We start from the raw sequence: 18,176 nt of genomic DNA, 5'->3' as shown, positions 1-18,176 counted from the left end.
ATAAAACAGAACTCTAAGAGGCCAACTGGAACAAAAATTCTGGAGTATCCTTCCTCCCTTGTGCCCCACACCTAACAGAGCACTTTCAGATGTATTATGTCTTGATCTTTACCATAATCATAAGAAGTAGGATGCTATTACTCTTTCCATTTCACAGATGGGAAACTTGATATGTGGAATGGTTCAAGAAATTTTCTCTGGTGGGTCAAGGCCAGCAAGACTCTCTCAGGCCTTTCCTCCCTCTAGATGCTAAGGCACTCTTCACTTCTCCAAGATGTATTTTCTCTATTACTAGTACCTAGTATGTCCTACCAGGTGCTCATCCAACATGGTTGAATCCCTTATATATATATTACTGCTATTTCTCTCTCTCCATATCTGTCACCGATTATATAATCTTCAAAAGTCTGCCCATCCCTAACCACTTCTATCTGGACAACAACCCCTTCTTGGGGTGCGGGGTGGGTGGGAGTAGGAACTTTCAAATACCCAAGTTTACTGAAGGAGAAATCCTGGGAGACCAGATGGCTGCAATACCACTTGTTAAGTACGATAACAGAAATTCTTAAAAAATACACAGGCAGCCCGGCTGGCATGGCTCAGTAGTTGAGTGTCAACCTATGAACCAGAAGGTCGAGGTTCAATTCCTGGTCAGGGCACATGCCCAGGTTGCAGGCTCAATCCCTAGTGTGGGACATGCAGGAGTCAGCTGATCAATGATTCTCCCTCATCCTTCCTCTGAAATCAATAAAAATATATTGGGGGGTGGGGGGTGGGGTAAGACATCAGTCAAAGGACTTGTATGCATGCATATAAGCATAACCAATGGACATAAGACACTGGGGGGTAGGGGAGGCCAGGGGATTGTCAAAGGCGGGGGAAAAAAGGACACATATGTAATACCCTTTGTAATACTTTAAGCAATAAAACAATAAAAAAAGAAAAAAATATATTTTTTTAAAAAATTTAGCAAAATACGAGTCACACAGATGATGGTATAACTAAAACTATCTGGGAGTATTAAAGAAAGCTTCCAATGCAGGTGACATAGAGTAGGGGAGGTAAAGAAGAGACACTTAATATTTCAAGCTGAAAGAAAAAGCATATGCTAGAGCCAAAAGATATAAGAGGTATGGCTTACTTGGGGAAACTTGATCCCATAAAGATACAGCATAGCATACATGTGAGAAGTAGGAACTGAGTCTGGATAAGGAGCTAGGCTAAAGCCAGGTATCAAAGGGTTCTTCCTGTGTACCATACTAAGGGTTTTAGATTTTCTCTTCCTCACATTCACTGCAAGGTTATAAATAACGGCATGCTGGGAGTAATATAAATTTCCCACTAACAGGGAATGATAAAGTAAATTATGACAGCCACTGGATGGAATTTTGTGAAGCCATTAAAATGTTCATTTTAAAAAACTAAATAGCATTTACCTAAGTTTTCATTGATATATTAAGTAGGGATAAAGAGGTAGGATTTTTTTTTTATGTACACCATGATTGCACTATGGAAAATTAAGGTATATTTATGAGATATGATAAGAAATACACATAAATAATAATTGTGTCGACTGTGATGGCACAACGGTTGAGCATTGACCTATGAACCAGGGGGTCACTGGTTCAATTCCTTAGATTGAGCCTGGGTTGCAGGAGGCAGCCAGTCAATGATTTTCTCTCATCATTGATGTTTCTCTCTCTCCCTCTCCCTTCTTCTCTGAAATCAATAAAAACATATTTTAAAAAATAATAATTGCTATGCTTATAAAAGAGTTTTTCTATTTGATAAATTTTGTCATATGCCATGTTGGGTTTTACAAAAGGGTGAAATATAAACCCAAAGAATTCTTCTTCCATTTGACTCCTCTTCCCATCTCCCCACCTCTCCCCTCCACTTGCTTGCCTACTCTCCCTCGATAACAATCATTCTAGTCTACCACCTACAACTGGAATCCTTAACCCATGCAAGGTCCCTAGAAATGAAATGCCATCAAGGTAGTTGTTCCAAGCAGCAAGCTCCTGCATGGCCCAAAAGCTGTTCCAGCTCAATGCTAGGGAAGAATCTCCCATTCAAAAACATTACCCAGCTCTATCCAAATAAGCCCTCTCGCTGAATACTGGCCTAGAAACTTTTTCCTAAGAAAGGAAGACAGGTGCCAAGAAGACTTTACCTTGGCTCTCCTTCCAGGGAGCTCAGGGGAGATAAAGATCATGTTTCTGGCCAACCATTAGGTGGCTGAGACACAGCCTGGGATTCTTGATTCACAAGCAAGCACTGTACAAAATGTCACTAAGGAGGAAGAAGAAGGGTGAAAACAGATCCAGCCAAGGGTACACCATGTCTAAGAATGTGCTTATGCACCATCAGACCAGCAGGCCCTCACAGAAATTTCTCTCCTTAGATCTCTAAGTCTAACTTAAAAAGAAGTCCTATTCAGCCCAGCCAGCATGGTGGCTCAGTGATTGAGCGTTAACCTATGAACCAGGAGATCACAGTTCGATTCCAAGTTGGGACACATGCTCGGGTTGCGGGCTCGATCCCCAGTATGGGGCACGCAGGAGGCAGCTGATCAATGGTACTCTCTCATCACTGATGTTTCTATCTCTCTCTCTCCCTCTCCCTTCCTCTCTGACATCAATAAAAAATATTTTTTAAAAAGTAAGTCATATTCACAAAATACAGGATCATTTGAAGGCTGAACTAGGTATGTGGCATCTCCCTCACTAGAAATCCCTCCCCTTCACTCCACCCAAGCCCACATATCCCCATCCAAGGGCAACACAGGCATCAGTGACTCAGACAGAGGAAGGAAAAGAGAAGCTTAGCAATTTAAGACTCAGCCAAAAGCAATTTAATAGCGCTAAGGAGATGAATGTTGTGGGGGAAGGAGGTAGAGGAAGTCAAATATCATTTGCATTCAGTTTCGGTTTGTTTCTTGGTCTCCTCCTTCCTTGCTAAAGCAGTGACCAACCCACCCAAGGGTCTTCTATTCTTCCTGGAGTTACCAATGACCAAAAATAGCCAGCAATTGTGGTTTGCCGGCTCGACCCTAAGGCCCCACCCAAAATACTCAGTCAACAGTTGCCTCTCCAAGCCAGGATGCCCACAGTGAGCTCATCAGTAGGTGGATCCAATACCTCTAAGCAGAGCTCACTGAAATAGAGAGGGATACTCACACATTGATAGCTGGGGAGGAGAGGAGGGAATGATACACCCAATGCCATTCTAAAGAGGAGAGGGCAAATTCTCCAAAAGTTCACTTCTCTCTCTTCTGTTACACCCTTTCCAAGAACCCCTTATGACCAGCCATGGGCAAACTACGGCCGGTTTGAAATGAATAAAACTAAAACAAAAAAAGACCGTACCCTTTTATGTAATGATGTTTACTTTGATTTTATATTAGTTCACACAAACACTCCATCCATGCTTTTGTTCCGGCCCTCCGGTCCAATTTAAGAACCCAAGTCAAAAAGTTTGCCCACCCCTGCCTTATGACCTTCTTAAAGACTGGGCACAAATAATCAGGAAGTCAGAAAAGGCCAATGTTCTCATTTTAAAGAAAGCAAAGGCCCACAAAAGTGACTTGCCCAAGGCCACACAGGCAGAGACTAAAAACCAGATATCCTGATTTGGTGGTCCACTATTCTTTTTATTATAACATTTCTACTAGACAGCATTTTAAAAGTCCAGACAAGTGCCCCAAACTGTGTCAAAATCTCAGCCCAGCCATGGTGGCTCAGTAGTTGAACATCAACCTATGAACCAGTAGGTCATCATTCGATTCCCAGTCGTGGTATATGCCCAGGTTGCAGGCTCGATCCACAGTAGAGGGTGTGCAGGAGGCAGCCAATCAATGATTCTCTCTCATCATTAATGTTTCTATCTCTCTCTCCCTTCCTCTGAAATCAATAAAGATAGCCCAGCCAGTGTGGCTCAGTGATTGAGCATTGACCTCTGAAGCAAGAGATCTCTAGTTCAATTCCTGGTCAGGGTGAATGCCCAGGTTGCAGGCTCAATCCCTAGTGGGGGGCATTCAGGAGACAGTTAATCAATGATTCACTCTCATCATTGATGTTTCTCTCTCCTTCTCCCTTCCTCTCTCTGAAATCAATAAAAAATATATATACTAGAGGCCCAGTGCATGAAATTCACACACAGGTAGGGTCCCTAGGCCTGGCCTGCGATCAGAGCCGATCTTCCCCAGCTGCTGGCTGCCAGCTCCACCCTCTTCCATGAATGCATGGCCTGGTGCCAGCCGCATCCTCTGCCACCCACCCCCGATTCCCCATTCCCCATTGGGCGATTGGAGCCTACCAGCCAGAGGAGGAACCAAGAGGATTGGGCAATTGGGGCCTGGGGACAGCTCCAGTGTTGAGCGTCTGCCCTCTGGTGGTCAGTGCACATCATAGCTACCAGTCATTCTGTAGTCCGGTCAATTTGCATACTATGCTTTTATATATAGATAGATATGAAATCAATAAAGATAGATATATATAAAAACTCAGCTCTTCCAACCTAGGGCTAAACAGTTTAGCACTAGGGATGGGAGGCAGAGGGACTTTGGATCAAGCCCACTCAGAAAAGGCAAGTGAGAAGCCTAGGTGTACAAAAGGCACACACAAAGAACTTACCAACCAAAAGGCTTTACGTACTCCAAAGGCATAGTTTCTGTTGCTAAGAGCTTCTGCCCCACCCCGCCCTGCCCCACACTCTGAACTTTTTCAGGCCGAGCAAAATTACTCCTAGGCTATCAGAGATCTAGCTAAGAAGCCAGAGTGGAGTGACCAAGCAGGGTTAAGAGGGCAAGTAAAAATAAGAAATTGGGGTATCCCAGCCAGTGTATCTCAGTGGTTGAGGGTGAACTTATGAACTGGGAGGTCATAGTTTGATTCCCAGACTCAGGGTTGCAGTAGGAGGTGTGCGGGAGGCAGCCAGATCAATGATTCTCTCTCATCATTGATGTTTCTATCTCTCTCTTCCCCTCCCTTCCTCTCTGAAATCAATATAAATATGTTTTAAAAATATAAAGCAGGGTAAAGAAATCACTCATTCCAAAGCTTGCCCATCTTACTCTCTCTTCTCCCACTCATCCCTCAGCCCCATCAGAATCTCACCTCCTGCTCTAAACAGGCCCTAAACAAGGAGAAAAGTTTGCAGGTGACACTATATAAACTTGAGGAAAGCATTCCCTGTACCAAAGGAGAACAGAGGACTAGTTGAGATGGCGAAGGGCATTTGAGGGGGGAGAAAATAGCCAAATAAGGCATACTTAACTGGTAAGAAATCATCAGGAAAGGTTCCAGAAGCTGACGTAGCTGGGAGGAAGCCTTTAGTCATTGGTTTCCTCTGGCAAATGGCCTAAGGCCAGGAGACAAACTCCCAACCTTAGGAAAAGGCCCAGGCTATGGCACAGAGAAAGGTAACTAGGCTAGATTTTTCCCAGGCAAACTATATGCCCTGCTGGAACAGCTCTCCAAGTACCAGCGGAGAGGTGCAGTGTAACCCTGAAGCAAAACGGCAAATTCTCACCAAGCATATGTATGGCCCAGGTGCCAAGAGAAGTAAAGCACCTAGAGAAGGGGGCTTTCCTCTACTATGGGTACATATTTCTGATACTGTTTATATTTTCATGTAGAGAAAAAAATAAAAGGCAAAGAGGTTAAGTGACTTTTGTTCTCAGCAAGGAAACTGCTATGAGTTTGTCAGTCTCCCAGGAGTATCTACAAGGAGGTCTGGAGAGGAATGTAGCTCACTTAAAACCCTTGAAGATAGCAAAGATTGTACAACTTAGCTACTGACACCCAAATTGGCTGTTACCTTGACCCCCACCCTCCAACTCCATACCACAAATTAGTCAACCCCAGTTAAAGATTACAACAGGTAAAAGCCTCTGGCTGTACTTCATCTAAACTTCAGGCTGAGATTTCTGAAAAAAGGATTGGGGGGTTGGGGAGATTAGACCATGATAGTAAGGTCAGGAATCTTATCTAAACACACTTCACCAGAGAAAAATGAGCCTTAATCCTTCCCAGGTATTTAAGGGAGGTCAGGACTAAGGAGAATGAAATGCTGACAAAGCCTAATAGACATGCCTTGCTCCCCCTCCCAGGCCCTGGACCCCGTGACCTCCCAAATATATATCCAGGAAAGGATTCCTCAGGATTATACTTTGTTTTGTATCACCAAATGCCCACATCTCAACTTTTCTTTCATTAGACCCTGATTGATAGATATCCTAGCCATACAACTTATCTATCAAATTCCCAAAGTAGAAAGGTCATCGGGGATGAAAAGAAACTTCAATCTTCAAAGTCACCAATCACAGGAGCTACCTGACAAAACATTACTATAAAGCAAGCACAGTGGTAGGTCACCATACCAGTGGCCTAGAAGCTATCTCACTCAACACTTACCTTATGCCACAAGAAGCCCATTGAAAAGGGCATCAAATCTAATTCTGTCATCAGGCACAGCCAACAAACTGTGCCTTGAAAGTAACCCAAGTTTAATGTCCAGATGCTATAGATAGGCCCTAGCCAGAAAATGCTATACTTCTTAACTTATCACAATCACACACTAAGAAATCCTCCCCTCATTTCCATCCTATCCCAAATACCTATCTCACAGCAAAGACATTAGGAGAACTGAAAGCTGTTTTTAAGTTGTGGACCTAGAGAGTAATCACTAAGCTCTATTCCAGCGGTTCTCAACCTGGGGGTCGAACGACCCTTTCACAGGGGTTGCCTAAGACCATCGGAAAACACATATATAATTACATATTGTTTTTGTGATTAATCACTATGTTTTAAGTATGTTCAATTTGTAACAATGAAATTGGGGGTCACCACAACATGAGGAACTGTATTAAAGGGTCGCGGCATTAGGAAGGTTGAGAACCACTGCGTCTATTCCTTGGTTTAGCTCACATGGGAACATGAAGGAAGAAGTCTCTCACATACCTACTGGGGCAACAAAGATAACAAAATTTGTTTTATTTAACTCGTCCAATTCTGGGAAACCCAAGGTACAGATAGTCTCCCCCAACAAAACCCTTCAGAAGATTTGCCAGTTGAGACAGGATTGTTCGTTCCACCTGACCCCAGCACCAGTAATCTGGTCTATGCTCACGTGTACTCTGTGGTTCCCTTGAAACAATCAGCACCACAAGCCTTCCTGTATTTCCGACAAACTCACTTTCAAGAGAGCACTGGCCTAGGACCACCTGGTTTATGCCCACACACCAAAATCACATCACTCTCCCACCCAGAATGGCCACTGCCCACAAGTGTACACATAGTTCAAGGTCCTGTTCCTGTCCCAGTAAACCCCCTTCTTCTCAAAATCTTTAGAAAATGACATTTAATGTGTATAGATTTTTCAAACTGTTTTTAAGTGAGTGAGCCCTAATATCCAATTAAATAGGGGATCTCCAAAGGCAGCACTGTATCCTCCATTCATTTATCCATACTCCTTATAGTAAATAGTACCTAGTAACCACTCAATAAATGGTGAGAATGCAGCTGCCTGCCTTCTTTTTTACCCATCCTACATAGGAAAGGGTTGGGCATATAGAAGTTTCATAAATAATTATCATAGCTAACATTTGCATAGCACTTATTAGATGCTAGGCACAGTTCTAAGCACTTTACATGAATTGCCTCACTTAATCCTTGCAACAAGCCTGGGATAGGTACTATTATCTTCACTTTACAGTTGAGGAAAATGAGGCACAGAAGTTAAGTAACTTGCTCAAGGCTACACACCTAGTTAGTCAGAGCTTAGATTTGAGCCCAAGCAATCTGGTTCCAGAGTTTGTGCTTTTCACCACTACTTTATGCTCCCTTTCTATAAAGGCCTGAAAAAAAAAACATTTTTGGCCAGCTACCTGCCCAAAGCTTAGTCTATAACACCTAAAGGTGACTAGTGAGGGTTGAGCCAGGAAACTGCAGTCTGTACTCAAATGGTTGCTACAGCAGCAAATATTGTCACCAAAGTGGAAAGGAAAGTACCATAAAATCCTCCTCACCCAAGAACAGCTCAGGCTGGAGTACTGAGTGAGAATACAGAGGTCAGAGCTCAAAATTTTAAATAGCAGAGAGAAAGCGGGGAATTTGGGTGAGGGGCAGGAAGGAAGAGAAAAAAAGTCATTCTGAGGCCCCAGAAGAACTGAGTCACCCACTGACTAAAACCTGCTGCAGCAGAAGCTATTTAGGGGAACTCCATTGCAATCATCTTGTTAAAATAATCACCACAGAGCCAATTCTGTGGAAGTCTTTGTCCCCTGGGTGAAAAGAATCATTCTTCCAAGAGAGGCAAATCTAGTCAGAGACCACTGATTTGGGAATCAGGAAAGCCAACTTCTCCTACCCAAACTATTACCAATTTTATGTGATCTCAAGCAAGCTGGGTGGCCCCCTTAGATAGGAATATGGGAAATAAACAACTGAACACTATAAAGACTCTTAGGACAGTGATACCCTGTCTCAAGCAGGAAACTGTGGTTAGTCTCTTCTCCTTACCTCCCTTCAGTGCACATATCCACCTTCCACCACCCTGCATAGTCAAAGCAGAACACTTACCTTCTGGCAAGTGCATAGTTGGAGCCTGAACCATCCTATATAATAAAAGCCTAATATGCTAAGTGTCAGATCATCCATTCAACCAATCAAATCATAATATGCTAATGATATGCTAAGGCCACTCAACCGCTCCCTATGACGTGCACTGACCACCAGGGAGCAGACACTCCGACTGGTAGGTTAGCTTGCTGGTGGGGTCCGGCTGATCGGGACTGAGCAAGACGGGCTGGACATGCTCTGGAGCCCTCCTGCGGTCCCTCCTAGACTGGCCAACCTCCAGTATCCCTCCCTGCCCCGATCGTGCACCAGTGGGGTCCCTCAGCTTGACCTGCACCCTCTTGCAATCTGGGCTGAGGGTGAGTGCATGAATTTCGTGCATTGAGCCTCTAGTTTCCATATAAAGTAACCTGAGGTCAGTTCTACACATTCAGAAGAACTTGTTCTTCTCTTCCTAAGACCATAATACCACTATAGTCAAGTCACCCTCAGCACAGAGGAAGAAACATTGAGCACCCTGCAGGGAGTGCCATGCATTCAAAGTTCCTCTCCTATACCACGTGTCAGACAAGTTGGATTTTAGTCCCAGCCCTATTACCAGTTTAATCAAATCACTTCTCTTTTCTGGGCTTTGGTGTCCCCATCAGAAACATAAAGGTTGAACTAAAATTTTGAATACCAGTTCAGTTGCTCTGTGGTTCAAAACACTCCTGTGAGAAACCTAGAGCATCCAGAACAATGGCTAAAAGGAAGCTTAAGGCTAAGAACCATATGATTTCACTCATATGTGGGATTTAAAACTGAAACCCATAGACACATAAAACAGTATGGTGGTTACCAGAGGGAAGGTGATGCGAGGGGGGGGGGGGGTCTAGTAAAGGGTAAAGGGGTCAAATATATGGTGACAGAATATATGACTTTGGGTGGTGGGCACACAATGAAATATACGTATCATGTATTATAGAAATGTATATTTGAAACCTATATAATGTTATTAACCAATGTCACCCTGACAAGTTTAATAAAAAATAAAAGAAGGCTTAAGAGTGAGAAAGATCTTGGTCATCCTAAGTACAGATGCATTTGAAATGCTGTACCCCAGAAAAGCTAGCCCTCAGCTCACTGGTGGTAGATACCTCAGGAGGTCGGTTTATGCCCACCAGCTTATTAATGTCTAACAATATATAAAGCTACCACATTCAGGAGGTTAAAAGGAAATTTGAAATATAACTTAGTAGTTTCCTGACCTGTCAGCAGAACTACCAGTGATCTATGCTACCTACAGGCAATAAGAAGAAAAGGAGGGAAACGCATTAAGTTTTCAATATTTGTCTGAGGCTCTTCAGTCAACGCACAGCCTTCATAGTATTAGCTCATTGGTTTCTTTCTTGTTCCTCAGTGTTCTTGTCAGAACTACTAATGAAATAAACCAACTCTCTAGCTAGAAACTCTCCATCCTGAACTCAGTACCCAGGAAGAAACAGCATTCTGGAAGTGTAAGGGGACAAGAATATATATTTTAGCAAGTGCTGTTCAACTATGTATTGCCAGCATACACTGCCTGGTACATAGAAGACACTCAAATTTTGAGGAAAGACTGTCTCAAGCACATAGTACTGAAAGGGTCCCTGGAGTGTATCTATTACTAGTACAGTTCCCTCATGATAAGCTGGAGAGACTGAGAGCCTAAAGCAGGGACTTGTTTAAAGGACCACTTATTTGGATCTATTTACTGAAGACAGGGAAGAAGTTCTTCTTCCATAGAAAAAAAAGAAAAATTATCAGGTCAGTATTACTTGCCATTTCTTAATACCCACCTTCGAAATCAATGGAGTCCTGAGCTAATCCTCCAAGTACCACAAATAAAAACCTGGTATTAAAGTTTTTCAGCTCTAGGGTAAAGGACTTAAATATATGACGGGAAACCATAAAAATACTAGAAGAATCCAAAGGCAACAAAATCTCAGACATATGCCGAAGCAATTTCTTCACCGATACAGATCCTAGGGCATGGGAAGCTAAAGAGAAAATAAACAAATAAGACTACATCAAAATAAAAAGTTTCTGCACAGCAAAAGAAACCATCAACAAAACAACAAGAAAGCCCACTACATGGGAGAACATATTTGCCAATGCTATCACTGATAAGGGTTTAACCTCCAACATTTATAAGGAACTCATACAACTCAACAAAAGGAAGATAAACAATCCAATCAAAAAATGGGCAAAGGACCTAAATAGACACCTTTCAAAAGAGGACATTCAGAAAGCCAAGAGACATATGAAAACATGCTCAAAGTCACTAATCATCCGAGAGATGCAAATCAAAACAACAATGAGGTACCATCTCACACCTGTCAGAATGGCTATCATCAACAAATCAACAAACGACAAGTGCTGGAGAGGATGTGGAGAAAAAGGAACACTTGTGCACTGCTGGTGGGAATACAGACTGGTGCAGCCACTATGGAAGACAGTATGGAGTTTCCTCAAAAAACTGAAAATGGAACTCCCATTTGACCCTGTGATACCACTTCTAGGAATATATCCCAAGAAACCAGAAACACCGATCAGAAAGGATATATGCACCCCTATGTTCATAGCAGCACAATTCACCATAGCTAAGATCTGGAAACAGCCTAAGTGCCCATTTGTAGATGAATGGATTAGAAAGCTGTGGTACATCTACACGATGGAATATTATGCTGCTGTGAAAAAGAAGGAACTCTTACCATTTGCAACAGCATGGATGGAACTGGAGAGCATTATGCTAAGTGAAATAAGCCAGTCAATGAAGGAAAAATACCACATGATCTCACTCATTTATGGATAATAAAGACCATTATAAACTTACGAACAAAAATAGATACAGAGGCAGAGCTGCCTCGAACAGACTGTCAAACTACAGCAGGAAGGCCGGGGACGGGGGGGGGGGGGGGGGGGCGGTAAGAGATCAACCGAAGGACTTGTATGCATGCATATAAGCATAACCAATGGACATAAGACACTGGGGGGTAGGGGAGGCCAGGGGATTGTCAAGGGCGGGGGAAAAAAAAAGGAGACATATGTAATACTCTTTGTAATACTTTAAGCAATAAAAAAAAAATTAAAAAAAAATTAAGTTTTTCAGCTCTATCAAGCATGAAGTGGGAGGAGGGATGAACAGCAAATCCAGTCAATCATGACAAGAGCACCTCTTTCACTTGACCAGTAGATTTCCCCAAAAGAGACCACCCTTTATTTTGGGGTTTTTTCCCTATGGGTATACAACAGTAGGGTGGAGTAGCAGGGAGAAAAGACTGTGAGTTGTGAAAGACATACATGATAAACTCAGTTCTATCTTTGAAATATCAGAAACAGACTGTTCTAAACCAGTAATGATGCCAATTTTCAGTAACTCTAGTCATGAAATGCCCAACCCTAGTAATGTTGGTATACCAGATCTCCCCTCTGGAGACCTTAGGCTAGAAATTCCAGTGAGGGGGACTCTCAGGAAAATACCAAGGGATCTGAAAACACTGTTACCAAGCAACACTATTAGAACAGAGATCAGAATATATGTAGCCGGTCATCTTATCTCATCTCATCCAGAGAAAATTGCATTTGGAGTCAGGGATATAGACCAGATGACCTCTAAATGTTCCTTCCAACTCAGTCTCCTGAGAAGAGGAAGAGAGATAATAGTAAGGACACCCACAAGCCCAGCCAGAGTGGCTCAGTTGGTTGAACATTATCCTGTGCACCAGAGGGGGTTGTGGGTTCAATCCTGATCACGGATAAGTACAGAAGGCAACTGATTTCTCTCTCCCTCCCTCTCCCTCCCTCCCTCCCTCCCTCCCTCCCTCCCTCCCCCTCCCTCACTCCCTCTCCTCCCCCTCCCTCCCTCCCTCCCACTCCCTCTCCTTTCCTCCCTCCCACTCCCTCTCTATCCCTAAGCATATCCTTGGGTGAGGATTAAAAAAGAACATGCTATTAAAACAAGCTATTGTTAGGCAGCTAGAGAATAATGGAAAGTTAGCATACTAATAGTCACCCACTCACAGGCTCTTCCCCTCTCCAAGCCTAACATGAAAGAGTATAGACTATTTGGTGCCTTCAAGGGTCCCCTAAAGGCTCTCCTACCCCAACATCCCCTCTGTGCCCAGAAGGCTATTCAAGAAGAAGCCTAAAGGAAATCTCTAAGATGGTCCCCACTCTGTCTCTATCACCTATGTTTTCACAAAGGGCCTAGTAAACTGGAAAAGCAAAGAAGTGGATAGATGCAGGATCCAAAAAGTCACCCTTCTCTCACATAACCTCCATTCCTGATCTGTTGCCCAGCCCTAAAGTCTGCAGGCAAGGCTAGTTCAAGGGTTAAAAGACTGATATTTTTTCCTCCTATTCACCAAGTACCACTTTAGTGCCACTCGAGTGGCTCAAGCAATGCTAGGAATGGCAGGAGAATAAACAGTCCACACAGCCCTTGTTAAAGTTTAGCTGAATGCAGACCCAGAAGCCTTCAAATACTTCAAGGAGCTGGGCTTTATGTCTGCTGACATGGATGGTCCTATCAATGAACACTTGATTACCTTTCCCCTGACCTTTTTAGCTAGGGTTAAAAAACCAGCAAACTGAAGAAGTTTTACCAAGACTGACCCTCTAAAGAAGAGGAAGAGAGAGAAAAGTAAGAACTTTTCTCTTAAAACAAGCTAGTGTTATAGACAGCTAGAGAATAATGGAGAGTTAACAGACTACTGGTAAAAACTACCTCTGCCACTCACTCCCAGAGCAATCTTCCCCTCTCCAAGCCTAACATAAGAGAGTATAGATTAGTCGGTCCTGGCTTTGCTACTGACATGCTGCATCATTCTAGCTTAGCCCCTCCCTATCTGAAGGTCTCAGTTTACCCATCTACACAATGAGAAGAATTGGACTTGACAGTTGTAAAGAACCTTTTCCACTCTAGCAAACCAAAAATTCAAGAACACCTTGAAAATTCAAAACTCTTTTTAGAGAATCCAAGAATATCCCAAAGACTTTGTGATCTAAAAACAGCCCTGGCTGGTTTGGCTCAATGGATTGAGCATTGGCCTGTGGACTGAAGGGTCCTGGGTTCAATTCCGGTCAAGGGCGCATGCCTGGTTGGTTGTGGGCTCGATCCCCAGTAGGGGGAGTACAGGAGGCATCTGGTCAATGATTCTCTCTCACCATTGATGTTTCTATCTCTCCCTCTCCTTTCCTCTCTGAAATTAATAAAAACATATTCTTAAAAAAAAGACTGTGATCTAAAAACAGCTAAAGAGGGTAAGAAGAGAGAAAAAGGGTTGGTTGTTTGTTTTTGGTTTGGTTTTGTGTTTTGTTTGGGTTTTTTTTTTTTTTGCACCTTTCTTATCCTCACCAGAAAGTGTTGAGAGCACTTTAAGTTTTCCATTCTGGCTACTAAAGCAGACCCAGGAAATTGGCAACTAAAAGCAGAATCCAAGAATTGGCAGGGAGAGGGTGCAGAGGGGCATGTTTTAACAGATTTAAGGGAGGCTGGGCTGACTGTAGGAGACAGTTGGCTGCAAAAGTTAAACCAACTCTGGACAGACTGTAGACATGGTTCATATGAATGAATGGATTTGATTTTTCCACTATCCTTCCCTATCTGTCATACTCCAGAAATAGCCTAAAGTATTTGGGTGAGGGGCAAGAAGGAAGAGAAAGAGACCACTGCAACTAATGAAGAAGGAGCTGAGAACAGGAGAATTTTCTACCCTCATTAAAGCCACTAGTATCACTTCTCAGACTTTTGGCTAAGATCAAGTGTAGGTATCTGTTTTTGTAAGTTTAACATTAAAGCTACTAGCTGGTACAGAGAACTAGAGTGTGCCCCTGGACACCTCAACATTGAGATGAGGAATGAGAAAACAGGAGGCACCTTCTGATACCCCCAACTCTCACCAGGAGACCACACAAATGCCAACATTGATTACTTTGCCCAAATTATTCACTCCCTTTTATCTGAGGACCAGGAAGGCCTGAAAAAAGGTGGCAATTTTCTTTGGGAAAGAGAGGGGACTCAACTTCAAGAACCTAATCATTGAGTCAGAATAGAGGGTCAGTGTGATGAGCATCACAAAGCCTGGACCCCAAGGTAGGTTCTTTCCTGTAGACCTAAATAACCTCATTAGTTGAGAGAGATAGAGATGATAGATAGATAGATAGATAGATAGATAGATAGATATCAGATAGATAGTTGCGGAGATCCCTTTCAAGTTAAGAGTCTATGGTCTTAACAGGCATGATATAGTTGTTTCTCCTAGAAGTTGACCATTCCTTGAGCAAAACAGAAAACAGTATGGAAAATTATCCAAATCATCCAGTCCATCAAAATTCAGCCCTCTCCTTCTAACCTGATTCAAGTTTTAGTCAATCTGCATAAAAATACTTTCAGTATTCAGGTATATTCAGTACTCTAAGCTTGACCTCAAACAGCTCCTATTCATCCTTCTCCACACCCAGGAAAAGGATAACCATGCCATTTTCTTTGCCACTTTTGACTAAGGATGGAATGGTTAAAGGCCACTTTGAGACAATTTCTAGACCCATCAAATTGTGTTTAAATGTAAGATATTTCAGAATTAAAAATGAGAAATGTCCCTAGCTGTTTTGGCCCAGTGGATAGAGCATCAGCCTGCGGACTGAAGGGTCCCAGGTTCGATTCCGGTCAAGGGCAGGTGCTAGGGTTGCAGGCTCGATCCCCAGTAGGGGATGTACAGGAGACAGCTGATCTATGAGAAATGCCTCTAGAGAAGAAAGGTTAATGGGACAATCTATTCTCAGAGATCCACCCACCTATTTAGGCAAAGCCACACCTTAAAAGGAGTCAAGGAGTCAACCACAGAGAGATAAACCTAAGGAGAAACTCCTGGAAGGTTCTTTATAATCCTGTCTTGGCAGAGACAGTGGTATATTTTCCCCTCTCTTTTCAAAACCATTCTTTCACTTTGTGTGTGGTGGGGAGGGCAAGTGTGAAAAAGCCCAATGTCATAAAACCACAAGCAATTTAAGAGAGAGAGATAGCAGAACTGTGGTAGGCAATTAGACAGACATGATCAGAGCAAGGATGGTGGGCTAGGTACATTAAATTACCAGAGTGAAGAGCCCTGGATGGTTAGCAACAGGCAACTGTAGGGTGGGACCTCATCCCCAGGGTGACCTTTCCTCCCCTAGCATATCACTGGTCATTAGGTTTGGACTCCCTGACCTTTCCTCCCTAGAGATAACATCTAGGCCTCAGTTGTATTTCATCTCCAGGCCCAGAAAAGCAATAAACCAGCCAAGGCTGACCTCAGGACCTGCCCTGGTGCCCACCAATCAATCAGCGGAGACCTAGATCCTGAAAGGACACACCTGGAAAACTGCTGAATATTCTATTGAAATCTTCCCCTGGGACCTCCCCTAAAATCTCTATCCTTAACCCCCCTCCTCGCCCCCCCCCACCCCGTGTGGGGTGTGGGATGTGGGATGGAGGACCTAGTAGCTCTCTGTCTGGGGAGCACACCCACACCTTTGCCTTTGCCCCTGCCTTTGCCTTCCCCCTCCCCATCCCCCAGGTGCATCGCCTTTACCTTCCTCACTTCTAAGCTCCAAGGGCCCTTCCTTTGCCTCTATAACTTGTTTCCTAAGCCTATGTCTTCTATGAATTACTTCTTCTACTTCTGTGATTTTATAAATAAATGGTCTCATAGTTTGAGTCTTGACTCTGAATACTTTCTTAGCCAGAACTCAAGTACTGAGGAGGTTACTGAAACCAGGTCTGCTCTGACCCCACTGGTCTAACACCTGGTGCCATTCCTGCTGCCACCAACAGAACCACATACTTGTTGAAAACTTAGTGTTTTTGAAGGACGGGGTTTAGTAAGGGCAAGAATGACTTGGCAGTAAGTCTGGAATACAGCAACGTGGCAACCAAAGCTCAGCACACACCAAAGAGCTATGCTCCCCCCAGCCCCTCTCATCCAGAGACCCTCAGCCATTCTCAAGGCTACTAGTCACTATCTCAGCTCTACAAAGATCAGGCAGTCCTAGGGAGAGGGTTCCAGGAGAACTGCATAGCCTAGGCCAGCCCAACAATCTGCTCAGCCTAAGGGACTCAAACTAGGGTGGTCACCAGGCCTTCCTGGGCAAGGGAAGGGCCCCAGCAGCCATTTGTCATGACTTGCACAAAAGCAAGCAGGGCTCATTATTCAGGCACACTCCTCATCTGCCCCTCCCTCCTGGGCATCCGGCCCCCTTAGGCCCCACTCCCAAGAGGCTTCAGTTCTTCTCATAATAGCCAGTGGGGTGGAGACCAGATCCTAGAAGCTGCCACCACTCTAGAAAGGTGTGACCCCACAGGAGGGAATCTACACAGAACAGTCCAGAGGGGAAAGGAAGAGATAGAGAGCCATTAAATAATGGGAAGGGCAGGGATTTGGCGAGGAGGAAGAAAGCAGTCTTCTCCCCTAGGAATAGGGCAGACCTCCAGCCCTCAGACTGGTGCCTAGTGAAGTGTTATGACTACTGCGTAAAAGCAAGCAGCCTCCGAGAGTTCCTCCACAACTCTATCCTCCCCTACTAGTGGGAAACAGCTGAGGCTGCCTGGGAGTCTATGGGAAAGATGAGTCCCGGTGCGGGGATCCACCCTTAACATCTCCCTCCTCCTTGCTTCTCGGTTCCCAGGGCCCCTCCTAGACAGTGGCAGCCTCGCCCAGAAGGTCCAATTCCTGGACTGGGGGACATGTTCTCTGCACCAGTCTTCTTCCCCACTCCCACGGCCTGTCAGGGACAAAAGGAGAACTTGAGCCCCCAGGAAGCATCCCAGACGCAGGGAACTGGAGTCTGAAAAACAGGCCAGCCCCGCCCAGTCCACGTTTCTAGTCCGGGACCACCTCACCCCCCACCCCCACACGAGGGCGCGACATACTAGGTCTCCACTCCCACCCCTCCCAACCCCAGGCCTTGGTTGAGGGCGCGGCATCCTGAGCGGGCGGGTGGCTGGCCAACCCCCCAAGCCATCATCTAGGGGCTACAAAGGTCAGCTAGAGCCTCTGGGGCCAGCAGCGCCCACCCCCTGCACTCACCGTCTTGGGCATGGTGACGGCAAAGGCGGCGGAGTTGGCAAAGTTTGCTGGGAGCTGTCGGGCAGCGTTGAACACGCAGTACACAGGGCTCGGACTCCGGGGACTGGGGACTCGGATTGGGTCCCTCGCTAGCCTCGGGGCAACTGCTCAGCTTCCTGCTAACGGGCCACGACTTCACAAACCCCACCCAGGAAAGAGCCGCCCCCGTCGTGCCGCCCGCTCCTTTATGTGACCGGGCTTCCGTGCTGCTCCCCGCCCTCTAGCCCGCCTCCCTGCCGGCCGCCGGCCTGGCCCCGCCCAGCCCAACGCCCTAGCGGGCCACACCGACCACTGGGAGGCCAGACTGGGCTTGGGCTTCCCAAGGGGGGTGCCCATCCCCCACCCAGCTCCACCCTGCTCCTCTCCTACCCCCTTCTCAACCCTTAGCCTCACGTTTTCGTATTGGAGACATCCAAAGGAGGTCCCAAGACTGGGCGGCACCCTGGCAGAGATTTCAGCAGCCCCTGACTAC

At 44.9% G+C, this 18,176-nt stretch overlaps 1 protein-coding gene across 1 annotated transcript in view; it reads right to left on the bottom strand.

The window, feature by feature from the left end:
- The window catches only part of MSN (moesin), an 88,900-nt gene extending 70,991 nt beyond the window's left edge, over positions 1 to 17,909 (bottom strand). Inside the window, exon 1 of the mRNA XM_081115217.1 lies at positions 17,666 to 17,909. Coding sequence (XP_080971343.1) covers positions 17,666 to 17,677 — 12 coding nt within the window. The 5' untranslated portion in view covers positions 17,678 to 17,909. The remainder of the gene's footprint in view (positions 1 to 17,665) is intronic.
- Between the last annotated feature and the right edge of the window lie 267 nt (positions 17,910 to 18,176).

Source organism: Myotis nattereri, assembly GCF_964212035.1.
Source record: "Myotis nattereri genome assembly, chromosome: X".
NCBI lineage: Eukaryota > Metazoa > Chordata > Mammalia > Chiroptera > Vespertilionidae > Myotis > Myotis nattereri.
The sequence above is the reverse complement of the archived record's forward strand: the minus strand, read 5'-3'. Positions and strand labels throughout refer to the sequence as shown.